Source organism: Suillus paluster (assembly GCF_016628075.1).
Source record: "Suillus paluster strain FC165 chromosome Unknown EDB91scaffold_2, whole genome shotgun sequence".
NCBI classification, from domain to species: Eukaryota; Fungi; Basidiomycota; class Agaricomycetes; order Boletales; family Suillaceae; genus Suillus; species Suillus paluster.
Genome location: NW_024537562.1, coordinates 507330 through 526477, shown reverse-complemented (window position 1 = coordinate 526477; position 19148 = coordinate 507330). Strand labels below are relative to the sequence as shown.

Genomic DNA, 19148 nt, shown 5'->3' with positions numbered 1-19148 from the left:
GCTCGTAATTGTACAAATTTGAATGTTTTCTATGCAATAAAAACTAAGTGTGAATGAATGCTGTTGAAATGTCCAAGAAAGTCTGTGAAAGGTGACATGAAAAGTACAGAATCATTTCACCATGTGCCTGACTTTATGGCTTTACAAATTTTTTGTGTGCATCAAGAAAGGCATGCCAGCCAAGTCTCGTAAATTGACCTATACCTCACCATTCTCTATCATCCAGTGTCTCAACTACTCTGTTTCCAGGTTGGTATTCCAGAGCTGCGAGCTTCACCTGATCGCTATCAGAAATACAATACTTGGTACAAAACTCTGACAGGGATACATCGTGAGAAGTTGTTATGCTGGGTGATGAAGATGCTGAGGATATCTCGCCCATAGGTTGCCCAGTTGCTTGGGGTTGGCCATGACCCTGCATGACTGGATAATAAGGTGGTGGGTAAGGATATCCACCAAAGATTGGTGGCTGCATATATTGAGCTGGATGATAGAATTGATGTGGAGGGCCTGGAACATGGGCCCCTTGAAATGGAGGAATGGGTTGACCATGTGGATGTGGAGGAATGGATTGACCATGCAGAGGTAGAGGAGGAGCTGATTCCTGGTCCTTGAAGGCTTGATCACGTTGACGGTGGTGATAAAAGTCGCCAAATGTCGAAATAGGTGCTTCTGGTGGGGGACGTGGCACCTTCAGTTTGTTGGTGAAGTGGCTCATTGTTGGAGGCGCTGATTTGTCAGCTCTTCCTGCGGCCTAAACCATCATATTTTTTAGCTTCCCACCTGACGAAAAATAAGATACTTACAATTGAATTTGCCCAAACCTTCATATGTAACTCAGTCAGCTCGAAATATGTGTCCATCCTCTTGTCATGCCAAACACGCTTATTTGGAAACAATGTATATCTGCTGACTGGATACAGTGATTCAAGTTCGGTCACTGCCATCCTTTGTTTGGTGGACATGTCATCCTATAGGGGAGTATTTGTCATGGGCAACGGCTAAACTGAGTCATCACATACAATCAGTGCCTTTGTAGTGCATGTTGCACCAGCTTCTTCGTCAAAGTTGAATGGACGCTCAACATAGTCTGGATCTCCTGTATCCCAATCCTTGTGTTACATAGATGTTAGCCCAATGAAGTCAAAATATGTCAAAAATGCTTACTTGTTCATCTTTAGCAGGCTTCAGGGTGTATAACCATACAACAATGTTCTTGCTCACTTTCTTCACCTTGACAGCATCAAGAAGTGCCTCATAACCTGCCTCGTCAGCTATCTTCTTGCGTGGAGCACCCTGGGCCTGGTTTTCAAATTTCCATTCAAATTTTGCGACTGGAAGCAATGTGGGTCAACAGGGTAAGATTTCTGAAATCTCTCGCTTGAATGATTGGAATGTGTGTGAAGTATCCATTTTGAATGGGCCTCACGAAACGATTGTTATGGAAGCTTTGACACCCTTGCCTGACTTTTTCTCCATCAGCACCTCAGACCACACTTCAATATACAACAGTGAACCTTCTTGATGTGTCGCCCTCATCATCTTCACTAGTATTATTCACTCCAACACTAGACTTCCTTGCCTTTCCTTTGCCAGTAGAAGGTTTCTTCTGTTTGCCAAGAAGTATCCAATCAATGGCTTCGTCAGTGAGCTTGCCCTGTGGTACAAATTTGTTGTATTTGTATTTCTTCACAGACAGCTCACTGCCAGCAGCTGAGGTAAGGTCAGGGGATGGCTCTTGCTTCCACTTACTGAGAAGATTTGAAGGATTGTCACAAATTCCAAACACGAATCATTTTTCATTTCTCGGCTTTCCTCTGGCTACTTCAGTTAACCGAACCGGTCACTGTGACTTCACTTCATGTCACACCTTCACCTCTTCACATATCACCCGTTGCTTCTCCGATTGGCTCCCCTACTCCACAGGGCTAGAACAATCTCGCTTCCCAAAGAAGAACCGGTCGGATCTTGGGTTTCTATCTAGTCACTGTCTGACTCATCGCTTATAGATCATGATGTCATGCTCAGTCATCTGCAGTATCATACGACTCTTTTCTCATTGGCTGATTTCTTTTATACTCAGATATCTCCTATTCAATGTTATGTATATAAGTAGGTTAGTTAGCGTAAGTACTCCTTAGACTTAACCTCTTCAGTTTCTACACTTGTAGTAGACTTAGATATTCACGCTCAATCCTATCTTGTTCTCATCAACTGTGACCAAGTCCTAGTGGTTGTGATCTGATCTTTACCATTTGGTGAACGTTAGTCATAACAAGGATACAGGGTCCACATTGATGAACATGAGTGCAGGACCTGTGAATGACGTGTTTTTCAGTGTTACTAGCACAAATGAAAGGTATGATTCAATATACCTGAGGCAATGCCATCCATTTCAACAATATCTACTGAGTTGTCACTCTCCTCTTCAGGCTCGGGCTCCAATTCATCAAGTTCCACCTTGTCATCAAGTTCTACCAGGTTTTTGGCAGACCAGTGAGCCTCGGAGAGATGCCCTACCCTCTTACTGTCATAATTGGAGGATGCAGGTGATTCTGGGAACTCTAGTGGTTCCTCGCTCTCATCAATGGGCACTGTGACTGCAGTCTTTGACAGTCTGGCTGGACTTTTGATTGTTGACTTTTTGGCAGGTTTTTTTCTTTGTGCCATAGAATATATATGTTTATAACATGTAGTAAAGATAGTGAGAAGGGCTGACAACATCTGAAAAATGTGTACCAGTTGTAGGAAGTCTCCCCGGCATCCAGGATGCATTGTTCTATCAATTTCCTTTTTGGTCACACGCACTGCAAAATTTTTGTGATTGACATTAGTTTTGCACACAGCTGTAAATAGTGCTGTCCAATTACGATTATAATACTCTGAGGGCCATAATATAATGTATTCATAATATTACAGGTCAGCGAGTGAGAGTATTTAATCATATAGGTATTGTATTGAAATGTAATGGTAATGTAACCATACTTAATTGTATCCAATGGATGTTCACGCTGTGTGAACAACAAGTGCAGTAGCGAGAAATCGATCTACCACACAGTTGGGTCTTTGCTGCCTACTGCCTCACTTGATAACAAGCACATTCGACCCTTAAGGGGATTGCTACTGGGGAAACACTTGTCTCTGTCTAAAGTGACCCTATAGGATGAAGGATCTGCAAAAGCGGATGAAACAGACAGGATGTGAAACGTACAGATTTGTCGGATGGAGCGGATGATACTTGCGGATCAGATGGGATGCGAATCAAAGTCGAAGGAAATTCATTAAAGGTTGGATGGATAGTGGGTATAAGTCAAAGTGATTTTCTGGTAAGGTGCAAGACAAGTGGGAGGAAGTTACATCAAGTAAGTATTTTCCGAAAACTTCTGTGCTTATAGGGTACAGTATTTTCAAGGAACACTTGGTATAGGTAGCGAGTCTAGACTGTGCCATAAGCTATCTGGAAAATAGTGGAGTGTGAGAGGATATGTCTGTGTTCAGTCAGTAACAAGGAAATGCATGTGAGTACGTACTAATGAGGTAGAATGGACGTGGACAGGACGGATGCGGTGGATGCATGAGCTATAGGGGGAGATCCGAAGGTATCCACTTGTCATCCGAAAAGCGGATGGGTATCGGATGGAATGGATTGGTGTCGGATGGACGCCTGATGCATCAGAAAAGTGGTGGATACAAGCCTAGCGTAGGGATACTCCCTACAATGCCCTCAAGAAAATTGACACCATTCCCAAAATCGCATTTTAACCATTCCTTCGTGATAATAGTGGTTGACACGGACTCGGCACTCAGAGACAACCAGCTATCGGGGAGTGTATGTTTGCTGCTTGAGAACAAATGTTCGATGGAGACGCTAATGGTGGGGATCACGAGAATGTCACTGGGCGATGCGGGACAGCACCAGAAACATTGTCTCGTGTTGCTAAGTGGAATACAATCAGTTGTTGAAGAATAAACAGCTAAAAGATACAAACCTTCTACCAGATTAAAGGATTGTCTTCCTGTTCTGTCATGCATGGATAAAGGGCCACTGAGGTAAATGTCAACCTCTTTCTGAGATGTGCTAGGGCCGGTCTTCTGCATGTGCATCTTGACTGCTGACTTGAAGGCAGAATGTTTGACAGGTGAGACGGGGTCGGCAGTAGTAGCGGGAGTGATGGGGGAACTGTCCATGCTATCCTCGGAGTATACCTGGTACATATGATCAAGAAGAATTTGCATATGAGCTGCGAGATTCGTATTTGACCACAAGCTCTCGTCATCAAAATACGAGACTCTCATTCTTGGATGTAGAACTAGAAACATCAATATGATTATACTTCTGACGTGATAAAAAAACACTCACCAGCACCCAACAAAGGGTAATCAGATACCAGAGCCTTCTCCATGTGAATCCAAAGTTTGTCAAGACCAGCCGTGAGTGCATTTTCAAGTCTGTGAACGTCAGTTTCCTCCGAGGCTTGATGGCAAAAAGTGTCCATGTGTAACTCCAGCTGCTTGTACAGCGGGAGTGTGTAACATATGGTAGGGACGTGTTTGCATGAGAGGTCGAGTGTTGAAGTGTAAAAAAGCTGTGGAGTAGCATGGTGAGTCATGAATGAGCAAAAAAAATTAAAAACACACGACAAGGATTGAGGAAAGGCGCTTGAGAAATTCCCAGTCGCTAACACTCAAAGATAATTTCTTCTTCTTGTGGATTGCAGTGTGCTTCTTTTTCCCAGTGAGATGGGCGTCCAGTTGATCAACCCATTGGTTGATTGCCTGTATAATGTAAGCTGCCCTGGTCAAGTGAGCTCATGGCAAAACTACATACTGGCTTGAGCTTTGTAGCTCAGTCAATTTCTGCAAGTGTCGTGTTCCACCAAATGGGCATACTGTGAATGGGAACAAGCCCCTTGTAACACGTGTCACATAGTTGACGGATAAGTCGGCGCATCCGTTTCCGACGAACTTCTGAAGTGAGAATGTCGACTACAATTGCGTGAAGCTGAAAGTGGCATCAGAACTGACTTGGGTAGCAAAATACAACTACTAGCCTTCTCAACTGCAGTGAGATTTTGATTCTTCTTCGCTTTTTTGCCACTCTTACTCATGGTCACAGCACCTTCATCGTCACTGGAAACATAAGCATCTGATTCATCACCTTGGTTCATGTTGTCATCCCCATTGTTTTTCTTCGCCTCTTTTTGCATCTCTTCCATTTCTTGCTGGACTTCGGGGTCGTCTTTGGGTGAGTATGTAAGTGGGAACTGTCGAGCACTCTCATAGAGGTCTTCCTCATCAGGACTTGGAGCAGCGTGAAGCCCGTCCAATATTGCCCTGGCAGTATCATACTTCATTAGTCTGGTGAAAGATGAATGTAAGGCTACATACTGCACCACGAGATTGATGACATGAGCTGCGCAGCCGATTTGCATATTCGCATGATGCAAATGGGAGCCTTCGTCAGCAATCTGTTTCGTCAGTGCCTCATTCATTGTCGTGTTACTTGCTGTGTTGTCCATAGCATGGGCAACTATTGAGAGATGAGTGAAAAAAATCTCCGTGAAGTTGACCATGAACCCACTGATCTTGCTAGTCAGTTTCTGGTGCTTCAGCACCTTGAACAGTAGCTTGCCAGACACTTTCCCTGAGTGATCTCCGTCAAGTGCAATAAGCTCAAGGGGAGATTCCATAAGCTCCCACTCATCGTTGATCCAGGAGACCACAGAACCAAGAAAAGCATAAACTGAGTTTTTGCTGGTCCAGATATCACTCAAGAAGGCAAGTTGTGATGTGTTCGACTACAAAATTTGTTAATTTACACTGATGTCTATCCAAGAATGGTAAATCTCACCTGAAGGACTGCATTGACTTTTTTATTCATGCCCTCATAGAGCCTATCAATATCACAACAAACAGTTTGACATGAAGGTAATGAATCACCTGTCAGAAGAATCAACATGAATGTTCGCTTCATGCCTCGTTTTTCAACCAGTGAGTATGGAAGGTCGTCTTCAACAATACCCTTCACCAGAGTTTCACGCCAAGTCTTTCTCGTAAGCTGCTTGGCAGGATGTTTGATTCCTCACTGCACAAAATCTCACATAATCTGCCTTTGAGGACCAGGACCTGGAGTTTCCATGGTGACTTGCACTCCATTTGATTTCCATGCACACCACGAGTCGAAGGAATGTTCTGTTGGCAACCTAGAACATTTTGGTAGGTGCGAGATGAAATTACTTGAAGGGGGTGCCTTAATAGTTTCAGCATCATAGGATGTGCATCATGGTCAGACTCCAAACCATCGGCAGTGTGTAGAGTCTCATACTAGTGCCACAGACCAAATACATACAACTATATTTCAAATCCCGCACCTTAATTCAAACACCGCAACTTTGGACTCTACACACCTAGCCGACTGGCACAACTTGTTGTGGCATCAAGTTTGCCGCTATTTGCTACCACCGAAAAATCCATCTGAACGTCTGATGAGCCATCAGGTACACCAGGCAGATGGTAAGTTCAGTAGTGTGACGTGACTGCATATGTCCCATTTGGTGCTAAGCTAACTACCCCAGTAACCCCATCAGATGTCTGCCTGTCGTTTCAATGTCCCAAGCCTCATAAACATGAAGCAGACTGTCCAAGAGAAGTTTGGCTTGTCTCCCTGCACCTGGCAGCTTCAGTCGGCTCGATATCAGCTCAACAAAAAGGACGTTGTCACCATCTCCCCTACTGGCTCCAGCAAAACACTTACATTTTGGATTCCTCTCCTATTTAATGCAGGTAGGATTATCATCATCGTCACGCTGCTGAATATATTAGGGGAGAAGAACCAGAAGGAGGCAGAGGCTTATGGTTTCCCTGCCATCAATTTGTGTAAGGAGACGGCTACAGATCAGGTATTCAAGGTCTGTAACGAGATTCTGTTCTACATTTTCTTCGTTAATGTTGTGCAGGATATCGAGAGGCTTAAATATTGCGTCATCGCAGTCAGCCCAGAACGGATACTCAGTGACGCGCGTTTTCAGGCATTGTGGAAGTCAAAGAAGTTTACCAAGAAGATATTCAATATCACATTTGATGAAGGGCACTGCATAAGTGAATGGGGCGAGGACTTCAGGCCACAGTACAGCGAGCTGGGGAATCTTAGATGGTATTTGCCTGACCATGTGACAGTCCATGTTGTATCAGCAACAATGCCACCACATATTTTGGCCGACGTCACTTCGAAGCTCCGTATCTGGTCACATAACCTTGCGAGGGTCACCTGGTCTAACAACCGTCCAAATATTAGCCTTATTGTTGAAGAGATGAAGTTTCCGCGTAATACCATGCATGATCTAACCCGAGTCCTGGATATGAGACTTGGAGATATAAATCCACCACAGAAGTTTATGATCTTCACGAATTCTTGGACTTCGGCAGAAATGACTTGCAACCGCTTGTGTTCGGATCTCCCTGGACATTTGCGGGGGAAGATCTTCTGGTTCCATTCCAGGATGACAATGAAATTCCGTATCAATGCGATGGCAAAGCTTCAAGAAGGTGGACTGTGGGGTATCTGCTGCACCGATGCAGTGGGAATGGTTAGTGACAATTACATTTAATTTTCTCATACTCATCTATTCATTAAGGGACTTGATCTGCGTGATATTAAAATAATTGTGCAATGGGGTTACACTCCCTCACTGTGTGCTCTCTTATAGAGGCTTGGACACAGTGCCAGAGATCCTTCGCTAACAGCGGTGGGAATCTACCTTGTTGAGCCGATATACTTTGATACATACAGAGGGAAGCGCAAAAGGCCTGCAGTTGAGGAAGATAGTCAACGAAAGAAAAGGAAAAAAGGATCAGAGTCGCGGACTAATGGAGCAAGCTTAGAGAAGGATCGAGAGGAAGAGGTTGACAGTGAGTTTGAGGGAGGTGATGATGGCTTTGAATCGCAGGATGAAATGGTTATTGCAGAGGATGTACAGGATCATTTGCGCACTATTGGCACTTTGCCGTCATCATCACATCCGTCAGAAATGACCATCATCCCATCAGCGCATGTGCAGCTCATTCCTGAGAATCTTGATAACACAGCCTGCGAGCGCTTTGCAATGTATGCCTTCATCAATGCAAGACATTGTGGATTCTGTCGACGTCGGGTGGCTGATGAATACTTCAATAATCCAAAGAGTAAGCAGATTTTCAAATGCAAGCTTCAAATTGAATGACTCATAACTTTATATCAAGGTAATAGCCAAGCAGCATGTTGCGAATGATGCAGTGAGGCACCATCTGGTGACTGCTGTGACATATGTACTCCTGCGCTACTCACGTCACACCTCCTTCCGCTGCAAACATTTCCATCAACATGAGTAAAACCAAAATTCAAGTTTAAACCATACGAAATGACCAGCAGAGAACATGATTTACGTGCAGCACTCCTTCAATGGAGGGATTTTAAAATGGTTGAAGAGGACCTTGATGGCGACATCTTCTTTGGCCCACAGCTTATCATGATGAACAAAATTCTCAACTGCATTGTTGACCTCGCTCACTATGCAAAGCTATCAACTTCCGCATTGTTATTAGCGCAAACTGGCTGGTGCTATTCCCTGGATTATGGCGTACAAATCATTGAAATTATTCAGTCTTACTTTCCTCCACCACCGCCACCTCCCATTCCTGCAGTGTTCACCCTGTTAGTGGTCCTTGGCCCCTCCGCTGCAATAAACCAGCCAAACTCCACCATATCAATACCAGGTGCTGCTGCCCTGCCTATGAATAACACAGCTGATGGCAGCACCACCAGCAAGCAGTGAGCAGTATGAAAGTGCCAGGCGTGTGGGAGTAGCCTTCACATAGGTGCGTGCTGTTAACACTACTAGTACTTACCAGCCTCAACTGACACACCAATAGCTTCAAATAAACTATGTCCGAAGTACATCCCAAAGCCAAGGTCCTCTCGCAAAAAGAACGAGCCAGTGGCAGGACCTAGTGATACTGTAAGGTCAGTCGATAAAATCATCCGCCTCCAGTTCAAACACTCCAGTGTCCTCTTCACTAACTATCTTTTGCTCTTGTATTAGCACCATTCCTGCAGCAATTTGATCGGGGATTGAATGCAGAGCACTTCGGCCCTCTTTCTTGGTATGCGAGTTCTTTTGTTTGATTCGTGCTGTCAATTTCTGAATTGTCTTGGTCATATCAGGTGGGGCATGGCGGATAGTGTGGTGCTGAAGATGGAAGGCATTTTCCATTGTTACATGACAGCTTCGATATACTTCAATGAGAGGTGATTCTTTAATGATGTGATCGAGCGTGCCGTTTGGACCACCACCACGAAATATGACCTGTTCAAATTTACACTATGATTTCATGACATCAATTGTTGTCTGCTCACCTTTGTGTACAGATTATTACGCTTGACGACCCAGTCAACTGCCCGAAATGCAAGAGGCTTGCCAGTTGGGTTGCATAGTAAGTTTGTCCGCACTATATCGCTGTCTCAAAATTGATAAACTGGATTTTCAGTCGGATGAACCACAGCCCTCACCTCAAAACTTCCGGATAATTGAACTGAAGGTTCGTCAGGAATCTTGAGATCTGCGACACATACTTATGCTTTCCAGTTGCTTTGAATATATGTATCCAAGGGAGAAAAGATGCTTCGACTTGGCCAATGTCCCCAGTGTTCATGGCTTGACAAAGATCAATGTACAAGAGTTCGTCCCAGTTTCACAGTGTTTGGTTCTCGAAGTGCTTGTCTCGCTGTAACGGTGGCTTTCCCTGCGCCACATCCAGATCTTGGGTTGATGCAACAAACTTTTTCATGATGATGTGAGACATGACCGTGATGTCTTCCCAGACAGGCTTTGATGTGGCAAATGCTTCCAGTGTCGACCATTCGGGATTTCAGCTCTCTGCTTCAAGACGCCAGCAGTTGAGCATTGATGCCCAGAAGTCATGATGAACAACATCATGGACCCGCCGAAATCCTGGTTTACTGACCATCTTTCCTGTTTCATCAGGTCGAAGGATGCCAATGTGCTGATACAGGCTATTCTCATCTTCACACCCCTCCTTTGGCTGAATGTATGTGTGCCACAATGTGTCTGCACATGCCATCTTGTAGTGGAAAAGTCCTGGGAGGAAAATTACATACTGGAGACGATTTTTTGGTGTGTGTTCAATTTTTCGGCTGCTCTGCACACTATCTACTTGTTCCTTTGTTAGAAGGTCTCCGTGAACCAGAATCACATGTTCTGACATGTCAACGTCATGTTCTGCATCAAAGTCATTCTCGCTTTTGTCCCCGATGCCACCCTGTCGAAATAAGTTGACCAAGACTTCGACATTTCCATCTGTGGTAGACTGCTTGATATTCATTGAGCGGCAGGGAATCTGATTGGTTTTGTGTACAGGTATCTTCTGAACGGTTTCAGGTTCGCCGAGTTTGTCAACAAAGTGCTTGAAGCTTCGACCATATTGGACAAGAATGGCGTGAACATGCCATGCAAAGGCCTCCTCTCGTGGGCTTGGCTGTGTTGGATTGGTTTGCCAATTGTAGGTGTCCTTTTTGTGCAGCAATAAAAAGCTTCTAATCTCGTTCATCACCGGGAATGATGACGGCAATGGGTTCCTTGGATCGGAGGCCCACAACTTTGCTGAGCATCGCAATACCTCCCCATTACTCTCATCAATGCCATACAACGGAATTACAGTGGCAGATGTCATGCTGATGAAGGATGAGCGTGTTTCGAGTGTTGGCTGGGCAACATTGAAGGTGATATCAAAATTGTCATATGCAAATGCAGCACGGAGTGTGTGGACTTCCTTTTTGATGTTGCAGCTAATCTCCTTGGAAATAGATGTCACCATGTTATATATGGTTGAGAGGCTGACGGACAGCCCAGCATGCGCCATGACTTCAATGACCTTCTCTGGAATGCAGGTCGACTTCATAAAAAAGCCCATCCAGCCTTGTAAGCAGTTGCATTGTTCATTTGTGCTTTGCAGCCATATGCTGATCATCACCACAGCTTTCTGGTTACTGTTAGTGGATAGGTGGTGCCAAAGACTTGACGACCACTCACAATGGTTTGCAATGCAACATTCCTTTCAGCCGCATGACGCTGCCGCTTTTTCGGCCACTTGTCAAATGCCCCGTTGTTGTCTTCATCCTCCTCATCTCATTGAAGGTTTGCCTCATCTCCACCCAATTCACCCAAGTCCATCTCATTCTATGCAAAATTTTCTTCAGGTGTTGGGTTGTGGCCACTGGTAGGGCACGGCATCTTTCAACGACGGTTTTCCCTGCTGTTGAGTAGGACTAAAACAAGGTTCCAAAGGTTCAGAGCAACACTTTGCATCTTCACAGCGAGCTGACTCATAAATGTTGTTTCCAACTGCTCCACAGTTGCGGAGGCAGCCTTGAAATGGAGGCCAGTGTTTCTTGAGGGATAGTTCAGTGACCTCCTTGCACAGCTCTCCACATAATGTTCCTGCTGCCCAGGCAAAAACCAATGGTTGTGAGTTCTTGTCATTGTATAGCTGTGCACAAATACGAGCCGCGTTCATTGTCAATGACTCTTGGCTGTTGGCATGAACAGTATGCCTGCTGTCCAAAACTCCACTGACGAATCCTGCTGCCGACAGGCCATTTTGCTGCAGGCACTGCAGGACATTCGTCAGTCGAACTTCAAGGCTCATTCTGGGGCAGAGCACAACAGAGTGGTGCTGCATTCATTTTCAACATCTCGCCTCATGTTTTACACAAGGTTTCATACAGTTCTGCTCCCATTCTCCTGTGTTCATCTCCTTGACGGCAAAATGTGTATTATATAATATGAATATAATATTACCTGGTTTGGGTCACACTTGTGGTTATATCGCTAAGCTGCCCAGTGTACCTGACGGCTCGTCAGACGTTTGGATGGATTTTTCAGTGGTAGCAAATAGCGGCAAACTTGATGCCACAACAAGTTGTGCCAGTCAGCTAGGTGTGTAGAGTCCAAAGTTGCGGTGTTTGAATTAAGGTGCGGGATTTGAAATATAGTTGTATGTATTTGGTCTGTGGCACTAGTATGAGACTCTACACACCACCGATGGTTTGGAGTCTGCATTGTGGTGTGCGAGGCGACATCCAAAATGTGCTGGATAGGATATATGAGTTTGTACCAGCATAGCAATGTGCTTGCAGTGAGGTAATTGACCACTTACTTGCACCAGTTACACTTCCATTTCCACACAGGGTCTCCTTTTTTATTGGTAGCAACTGATGGAGCAAACTGTAGCATTGCCCATTGTCCTTTCAAAGGATTCCATCCAGCATGTACCTCGACCTCTTCTACATCAATCTCACTTTCAGACTTCTCACTTCCTGCAGGAGCCTTGACGACTGAGTTAGCACAGCGAGACAAGAAATTCATAAGAGTGAAGTCACCCGAGTCTTCTGCTTCTTCTTCTTAGGCTTACCACTCTTGCCCTTCAACATATTGGGCTGCTGACAAGCCCCCTGCATAAGAGTCAGTGTCGACATATCAATCCAAGTTGCCATTGTACCTCTGCTGGAACCACCTCACTGTCACTCATACTACCATTGTCAGAAACAGGGTCTTTGCATGGCGGAATGTAGTCATGATCATCCGAATCACTCTCGGCATCTTTTAATTATGTCAGTGACATACATGAGTATGACAGAACCTTTACCTTTAGCCAATGTTCGTTTGATGCGGAGGATAAGGCCACTGGCAGCCTTTTTCGAAGAACCCGTAGGAGCACTGACATTGTAACATTAAGTAGCATCACATTTCACGACACAGAGCATATGGGAAATTACATACACGTCATGAAGCAGTTTGATAAGTGCTTTGATGCACTCGTTCATCAAGTTGAGTCCATTGTGCTGCTCAATGTTCGGTAATGCAGAAAAGTGTACAGCAAAATCGTGTGCAAGGATGACACCATGCTTTCTTCACATAATGTTATGATCAATGTTTCACCAAATGGCAAAAGGTATCACACGACCACTAGGACTCGTCAAGGATGAGAGAATCAGATAGATTGAGAGGTAAACGTCTGAGTCTACACTGGGTAGGAACGAAGAGGTTAAGTCTAAAGAGAAACTACGCTAACTATGCTGCCTATATACATAACATTGAGTCGGAGATATCTGAGTCTGTAAGTAATCAACCAATGAGAAAGAATCGTACGATACTGCGGATGACGAAGTATGACGTCGTGATATATAAGTGATGATGTCATAGACAGAGATTAAGTGATAGGAAGACATATGGTTCTAACCCGGGGTGTAGGGGATCCGATTGGAGATGTGATTGGTGAAATGTGAAGGGGTGAAGCTGTGACATGTTGATGATGTGATAATGTGAAAGGTAGTGGTGTCACGTGACCGGTTCGGGTATGGGACATAGCCGAAGGAAAACCAAGGAATGAAAAATGATTCGTGTTAGGGATTCGTGACACATAACCAGTTTTTGCTGTTCATTCTCGGAACACTGAAACACTCGTTCCCAGGCACGGTTGAATGAGTAAAATGGACCTTCATCTTCATCAATGCTGAAATCACGTAAGTGATGGCTAATTGGACCATCTTCGGCTGCTTCTGGCAATGAACTAGGGAGTCCAGCTATAACAGAATGAAGATCGGCAAGCAATTGGGCAAGCTGTTTTTGCTGCTCGCTCAATTGAGCCATGGTAGTTGTGCTGCCCTGATAACAAAGATATGCACTGAGCAAATTGAATTGGACTGTGAGCACTGACCACCATGATGCATGGGAACTACTACTGCTCCAGCTGTACAGTTTTTACCTTAACCACGTCAGCCTGATTGCTGCATCCAAAGTTAAAATATTATGATTAAATACACAGGTCATATTATAATGTAATCATACAATAATATAATGTACTGGATTGTATGGTGTATGCAGAGTCCCTCCGCGAGCCTGTATTATAATCAAGATAATGATTAATAATAATATTATATTACAATATAACCTGTAATGTGAACAGCGCTAGCTGTAAATGACTTTCTTTTACAGTGTCAAAATGGTGCATAAAATGTACAATTTTGCCCAGGATTTTGCCACTCATCTAAATTTCTTATTTTTATCATGTCGAAATGTATAGTGAAAATGCTAAATTCATCGATGACATTTTGAAACAAATCTTGCATAGCTGAAAAATTCCCAAACCGCCGGTGTGTAAGCCTATATATGCGACAGGAGTAAATGGTCCGCTGCAACCGCCACCTTAGGGCCGGCCAGGGGATGCGAGCTCATGACCTGCCGCAAGGGCAGTTCACGGGTTGGGGTGGAGAGGGTTGGGGCTGTGGCGGAGTCTTCGCATCCAAGATCCGGTATCGCGTGAGCCTTTACCTCCGGTCCGTACATCGCGAGGCCCCACACCGTCGGGACTCGGCCACGCTCTTTCGAGATCAGGTCGAGATATGTCAATTTCCATGCGACGAAGCTGGAACAGATTAAGGTTTATGAGAGGGGGCAAAACAATATTTCTGTTGATTTTCACCGACCTTGTCACCTAGTAAATCATGTTTAGACAGAGTCAGAACTCTAAGTTATGGATGTCGACAATATTGACTTGCGTATTTTCAGTGTTCGGCTCATTGACTATGGCTCAGGTAAGACGTAGTGGGGCTTTAATCGACCCTTATGCTCAGGTTCATTTGACATAGCCTCCTCTGTTGACAAACCGGATGATCATTCCTGCCAAACCCTTATTGTCCGCGCGCCCGAGGTTCTCCATGGTTGCCCATGGTCAGCTCCCGTCGACATCTGATCGATTGGATGCCCCGTAAGTTCCACCCAGCGGTCCTGATAATATTCCCAGTCACACTCCTCTGCTAGGTCTTCAAGCTCATCACCAATTTTCACCTTTTCGGCAACCATGGTCAGCCTTATTCTGTTGATTTCCACATACAGAATATGGTCGAGTACCTCGGATCGTTCCCTCCACAATTTGTCGGGGCATGCAGTCAGTCGGTATGAACATTTCAATAAAAACGCTGAATCTTGACTATAACTAGTTTCTCCTTTCTGGCTAACATTTGATGGTGATGCGATTCACTTCTCCGGGTCATCGATTTTACGCCAAACAGCCTCGAAGACATCCTCTATGACCTTGGTTTCATGGACGATGTACGATCTCTATCCGCTGTCGTTGTCTAGCCCTAGATCCCGCTTCGCGTCCGAGTGCGGTTGAACTCCTGAATGACGATTGCTTGGAAGACGTATAGTCACCCACTTGCTCTTTGCATCAAGTCCTTCATTTGTAATATGCAGTAGTCACATTCTTTATGGATGTCGCGTCCCGTGAGACCTCCACTTCAGTTTGCTTGTGCATACACGTTTGGTCGCACTCTCACGAACACGGAGTGTATTTTCCGAGAGTAAGGTCTTATTCATTGAGCGGATGTGAGCTCTGAGCAGAAGTGAAGCTACTGTGATTGGAATGGGGTGTGAAAGTTTATATGAGTGATCAGCATGAAGCATATATGTATGGCGCTGGATCTGTTCAACTATTCTTCACATGCAAAACTCACACACGCACAGACGCCACACACACACAAACGAGACGCACACACATAATCACTCCGTCGCATACACACTCTCGTACCGTAGAAAAATTAGTACTGCACTATTAGATCTGACATGATTCGATAATCAATTTATATTGCAGACAAGGCTGCTGATGAAGGGTTCTATAAACGAATCTTTTTAAGGCCCGGCTGGTAGACGAGATGGAGCGATGAGAAGTGAGTAGGTCTCAGGAGTGAAATGCACTGAGAGTCGCCAGCATTGGCAGCAAAGCCTCGAATCTTTTTAAGGCCTGGCCAGTGGACGAGACGGAGTGATGAGAAGTGAGTAGGTCTCGGAGTGATGATCAATTTATATTGCAGACAAGGCTGCTAATGAAGGGTTCTATAAGCGCCAATCAAGTCGAGTCCAAGGGCAAAAAAAACGCACCGAAGCCGCCAGCATTGGCAGCAAAGCCTCGGCTGGTGGACGAGAGCGAGAAAAGAAGACGGAAAGCTGCCAGTATTGGTGTCAAAAAGATGTTCGCGCTGGGTGGATCCTTGATGTAAGTGTCGATGAGAAGGGCTATCAGCAAAAGTGCCCAAATCTAACAAGGTCCGGCAAGGTCCGGAGAGTCTCCCACGGCCACATGATGCCTTCCGAGGCTTGAATGTATTTGTTCGTCATTATGCAAGGTGCGCATACTCGTCTCGTAAGGCCTCACTACTAGACTCTTTCAACCTCACGGCAGCCTTGCGAGGTGTTTCAAGATCGGCTCAGCAGTTGTCGGCAGCTCTGATCACGGAGCCTGGCCCAATGTTGACACGTGCAGAGTTAGATACCTTGGGGCATCAATGAATTTTATGAATGATCATAGTGCAGTACTAATTTTCCTACAATACAAGAATGTGTATGCGAAGGAGTGATTATGTGTGCGTCTCGTTTGTGTGTGTGTGGCGTCTGTGCGTGTGTGAGTTTTGCATGTGAAGAATAGTTGAACAGATCCAGCGCCATATATATGGGCCCGTAAGTGTTAGACGAAATTCACAGCTTTGATCCCTCGAGACCCTAACGAAGTTTTGATATGAGTGAATTGCGCGACTACGACACAGGGGGAGATGATGCAACTAAGAAGGAAGTAATACATGCATGAATACAAGGATGAGGTCTTACGCAGTCGGTTCCGGGCTTTCCGGCTCTTCCACTTGTGTTGACTGTGAGGAGAGCACAGAAATGACAGTAGTCAACAACTCACAATTCCACTCAACACTTTGCCATATACTGGTATGCCTGCACGGGCCGCCACTTCTTTTGCTTGTTTCTGGTTTCTGCCGACACCGAAACCCCGCTCGACTTCATTCACTACAGAAATCAGCAAGAGGACACCTAGGACTAGAACCCAGAATGCCTACCTTTACATCTAACCTCCCATCTCGGATCATGTTGTGGACCATTTGAAGAAGCAGCCCACCCGACGCTAAAACCCTTTTGATGACAAGTTTGATTGAACAGAGCAAGTGCGCCCTGGGGAACTCCTGAAGACAGTGTTGACGCTTGCGGCGGAGAGGCCGAAGAATATGGGGGTGGAGCGGCGTGCGGCGTGCCCAACTGAAGGTGTGTCGGGGGTGACCCAGGTGAGAATGGGCGGCTTTGAGAGTCACCCACCAAAGCCGGCGGTTGGTCGTCGGGCTTTACAACTTTACTGACCCAGTCAGTCGCGGCTTGTAATCCGTATTGCACACACACAGCTCCAACGTAACTATTGAAAAGGAAGCGAGCTTCCTAAAGAAAGGTAGCCATACAGCGTGCATTCTATATGCGTGGATAATATTCCTTACCTCGGGATCGTCGAGAATGCCCCTCGCTCCTCTCACGCGTCTCTTCAGTTCATTATCATATCCGGTGAGCCAAGCAGTCATATTTTGGTCGCTCAGAATGTCCGCAAGTTTTGTCTAGCCGCATCGCTGCAATGTAAGTACGAGTGACACAAGTATTACCTTATCGCGCTTACCTTGAGGTCTTCGCCGGACAACATAGGTCTCTCCGCGAAGAGTATATATGTCACGATGGTATTCAATACCGATTGTCCGAGCTGCGCAAGTCTCTCGCTATTGCCATGTGGCGTTTGGTCATTGAGGAGACCTTGGCTTAAAGAACGATGCGTGAAAACATCAAGCATCAGATCTCCGTGCACCAAAGGGAGTGGAGGAACCATATCGCAAAGTCAGTGGGTCAAAGGATGTTCAACGAGCTCAAACGCTCAAGATCAGTAGAATTATCGATCAATGGGAACACCCGCACAAAGGCGCAGGGCGTAATAGGAGCTTCGAAAAAAGGCTTATCTCCTATATTAAGCATTACTGACCCTGGTATCGCTCAACGAGTGGAAACAACGTGGCATAAAGGAAGCTTTGAAGCTTTGAAGACGCAGTAGCACAGTTGAAGAGTGGCGGAAGGTGGGTAAATAATTACACGAATACAGAAGACTCAGATGATATACTGATACATTCCGTTGATATAAGTCCGCGTTGTCTCTTTAAGATTCTCTTGTAGCTAGAGGACTAGAAGAAAGGTCAGACATTGTGCGCCCTGGTAGATTCCCAGCTAACTTACGGCCCCAGCCTGTAGCCTGCATATACTGATATGCTTCTGTGGCTGCTTGCTCCTTTGCCTGCTTCTGATTTCTACCTGCGCCGGTTCCACGATGTTGTCCGCTCACTTCCAAGTTGATCAGAAAATCAAGCACACGTAACACAGTTAAGGCTCACCGATACACTTCACTTCCCACCTCGGATTGTGTGGTGGTCCCGTCATTTCCGGTTTCCACTCTACTGTGAGTCCTCTTTGCATACAAGTTTGATTGAATATCGCAAGCACACCCTGAGAGGGCGGCGGCGGCGGCATCGATGGCATTGGAGGTGGAGCAGTGCTTGGTGGAGGTGGGGGTTGGGAATAATACGTCGGAGGTGGTGGAGGCGGCGGCGGCGTTGCAGCGGGCTGGTTGTTGGATGTATCTCCTGGGACTGCCGGAGGCTCCGAGGCAGGATTGACCAGGCGTCCAACCCAGTTCATGACTTCTTGCAAGCCCTTCTGGGTGTACACTGCTCCGACATAAGAATTAAAGAGAAAACGAGCTTCTTCGGGTCTGTCAAGTACGCTTCTGTCTGTACAACGAATTTTGGCCTTTAGTCCATAAAGAGACAGCCAGTCTGCGATGTTCTTGTCGCTTAGGATGTCAGCTTGGCGCATCTATGGTGCATCTCAGCAATGAACAGAAATAATGTTTTTCTTGGCGTTACGAACTTTAAGATCATGGGCGGGAAGCATTGGTTTCTCTGAGTACAGGACGTACACGACGATCATACTGAGCACGGAGCTGCCTAGCTCAGCCAGTCGCTCGGTATTTCCATGCACAGTACTCTCGTCTACGTCTTTGCTCAGCATCGACCGGTGTGTATATACGTCGAGCATGAGCTCCCCTTGAATGGAAGGGAGCGGGGGCAGTGAGTGCTTGTTCATGGCCATCGTGGTGTAGGCAAGAAAAGATCGGACGCTTCTTATGATCGCTTGATAGACCTGCTGCGTGCACAGACAACTACGCTCGGT

At 45.6% G+C, this 19148-nt stretch overlaps 9 protein-coding genes across 9 annotated transcripts; 2 read left to right on the top strand and 7 right to left on the bottom strand.

The window, feature by feature from the left end:
* Positions 1 to 205: 205 nt before the first annotated feature.
* On the bottom strand, positions 206 to 2670 carry EDB91DRAFT_1242136 (uncharacterized protein; the record flags this gene model as incomplete). Its single annotated transcript, XM_041322159.1, has 5 exons — positions 206 to 754; positions 807 to 971; positions 1023 to 1112; positions 1168 to 1334; positions 2376 to 2670. 5 exons carry the CDS (start codon positions 2668 to 2670, stop codon positions 206 to 208), a joined length of 1266 nt encoding a protein of 421 aa, XP_041183626.1.
* Positions 2671 to 6587: 3917 nt separating this feature from the next.
* EDB91DRAFT_1233726 (P-loop containing nucleoside triphosphate hydrolase protein) lies at positions 6588 to 7607 on the top strand (the record flags this gene model as incomplete). Its single annotated transcript, XM_041321131.1, has 2 exons — positions 6588 to 6908; positions 7029 to 7607. 2 exons carry the CDS (start codon positions 6588 to 6590, stop codon positions 7605 to 7607), a joined length of 900 nt encoding a protein of 299 aa, XP_041183625.1.
* A 1392-nt stretch (positions 7608 to 8999) lies between these two features.
* EDB91DRAFT_1042621 (uncharacterized protein) lies at positions 9000 to 9487 on the bottom strand (the record flags this gene model as incomplete). Its single annotated transcript, XM_041313009.1, has 2 exons — positions 9000 to 9341; positions 9392 to 9487. Coding segments are annotated over 2 exons (438 nt in total), but the record flags the coding sequence as incomplete, so codon positions are not given.
* Positions 9488 to 9558: 71 nt separating this feature from the next.
* On the bottom strand, positions 9559 to 9714 carry EDB91DRAFT_1027178 (uncharacterized protein; the record flags this gene model as incomplete). The annotated part of the gene is made up of 1 exon (XM_041312654.1): positions 9559 to 9714. A coding segment is annotated over one exon (156 nt), but the record flags the coding sequence as incomplete, so codon positions are not given.
* A 189-nt stretch (positions 9715 to 9903) lies between these two features.
* EDB91DRAFT_1043064 (uncharacterized protein) lies at positions 9904 to 11700 on the bottom strand (the record flags this gene model as incomplete). The annotated part of the gene is made up of 3 exons (XM_041313038.1): positions 9904 to 11034; positions 11085 to 11171; positions 11464 to 11700. The coding sequence occupies 3 exons, from the start codon at positions 11698 to 11700 to the stop codon at positions 9904 to 9906; spliced, it is 1455 nt and encodes a 484-aa protein (XP_041183622.1).
* Positions 11701 to 12082: 382 nt separating this feature from the next.
* On the bottom strand, positions 12083 to 13703 carry EDB91DRAFT_1242132 (uncharacterized protein; the record flags this gene model as incomplete). Its single annotated transcript, XM_041322158.1, has 7 exons — positions 12083 to 12143; positions 12211 to 12380; positions 12434 to 12505; positions 12553 to 12653; positions 12700 to 12770; positions 12834 to 12962; positions 13507 to 13703. The coding sequence occupies 7 exons, from the start codon at positions 13701 to 13703 to the stop codon at positions 12083 to 12085; spliced, it is 801 nt and encodes a 266-aa protein (XP_041183621.1).
* A 1902-nt stretch (positions 13704 to 15605) lies between these two features.
* Positions 15606 to 16446, top strand: EDB91DRAFT_1332727 (uncharacterized protein). Its single transcript, XM_041325408.1, has 2 exons — positions 15606 to 16107; positions 16238 to 16446. Exons 1-2 carry the CDS (start codon positions 15938 to 15940, stop codon positions 16398 to 16400), a joined length of 333 nt encoding a protein of 110 aa, XP_041183620.1. The 5' UTR covers positions 15606 to 15937; the 3' UTR covers positions 16401 to 16446.
* Positions 16447 to 16521: 75 nt separating this feature from the next.
* On the bottom strand, positions 16522 to 17926 carry EDB91DRAFT_259463 (uncharacterized protein). Its single transcript, XM_041326631.1, has 7 exons — positions 17554 to 17926; positions 17381 to 17494; positions 17250 to 17324; positions 16955 to 17150; positions 16798 to 16904; positions 16716 to 16746; positions 16522 to 16669 (listed from the first exon to the last, which is right to left on the bottom strand). The coding sequence occupies exons 1-7, from the start codon at positions 17755 to 17757 to the stop codon at positions 16644 to 16646; spliced, it is 753 nt and encodes a 250-aa protein (XP_041183619.1). The 5' UTR covers positions 17758 to 17926; the 3' UTR covers positions 16522 to 16643.
* A 373-nt stretch (positions 17927 to 18299) lies between these two features.
* On the bottom strand, positions 18300 to 19061 carry EDB91DRAFT_1042094 (uncharacterized protein; the record flags this gene model as incomplete). The annotated part of the gene is made up of 2 exons (XM_041312971.1): positions 18300 to 18791; positions 18846 to 19061. The coding sequence occupies 2 exons, from the start codon at positions 19059 to 19061 to the stop codon at positions 18300 to 18302; spliced, it is 708 nt and encodes a 235-aa protein (XP_041183618.1).
* Positions 19062 to 19148: the final 87 nt, after the last annotated feature.

Coding starts and splice junctions, on each gene's coding strand:
- EDB91DRAFT_1332727 (XM_041325408.1), top strand. CDS start 15,938: ATGAAGGGTTCTATAAGCGCCAATCAAGTCGAGTCCAAGGGCAAAAAA. Junction 16,108..16,237: donor GCGCTGGGTGGATCCTTGAT/GTAAGTGTCGAT, acceptor TCATTATGCAAG/GTGCGCATACTCGTCTCGTA.
- EDB91DRAFT_259463 (XM_041326631.1), bottom strand. CDS start 17,757: ATGGTTCCTCCACTCCCTTTGGTGCACGGAGATCTGATGCTTGATGTT. Junction 17,495..17,553: donor TGTCCGGCGAAGACCTCAAG/GTAAGCGCGATA, acceptor CGATGCGGCTAG/ACAAAACTTGCGGACATTCT. Junction 17,151..17,249: donor TACAAGCCGCGACTGACTGG/GTCAGTAAAGTT, acceptor ACACACCTTCAG/TTGGGCACGCCGCACGCCGC.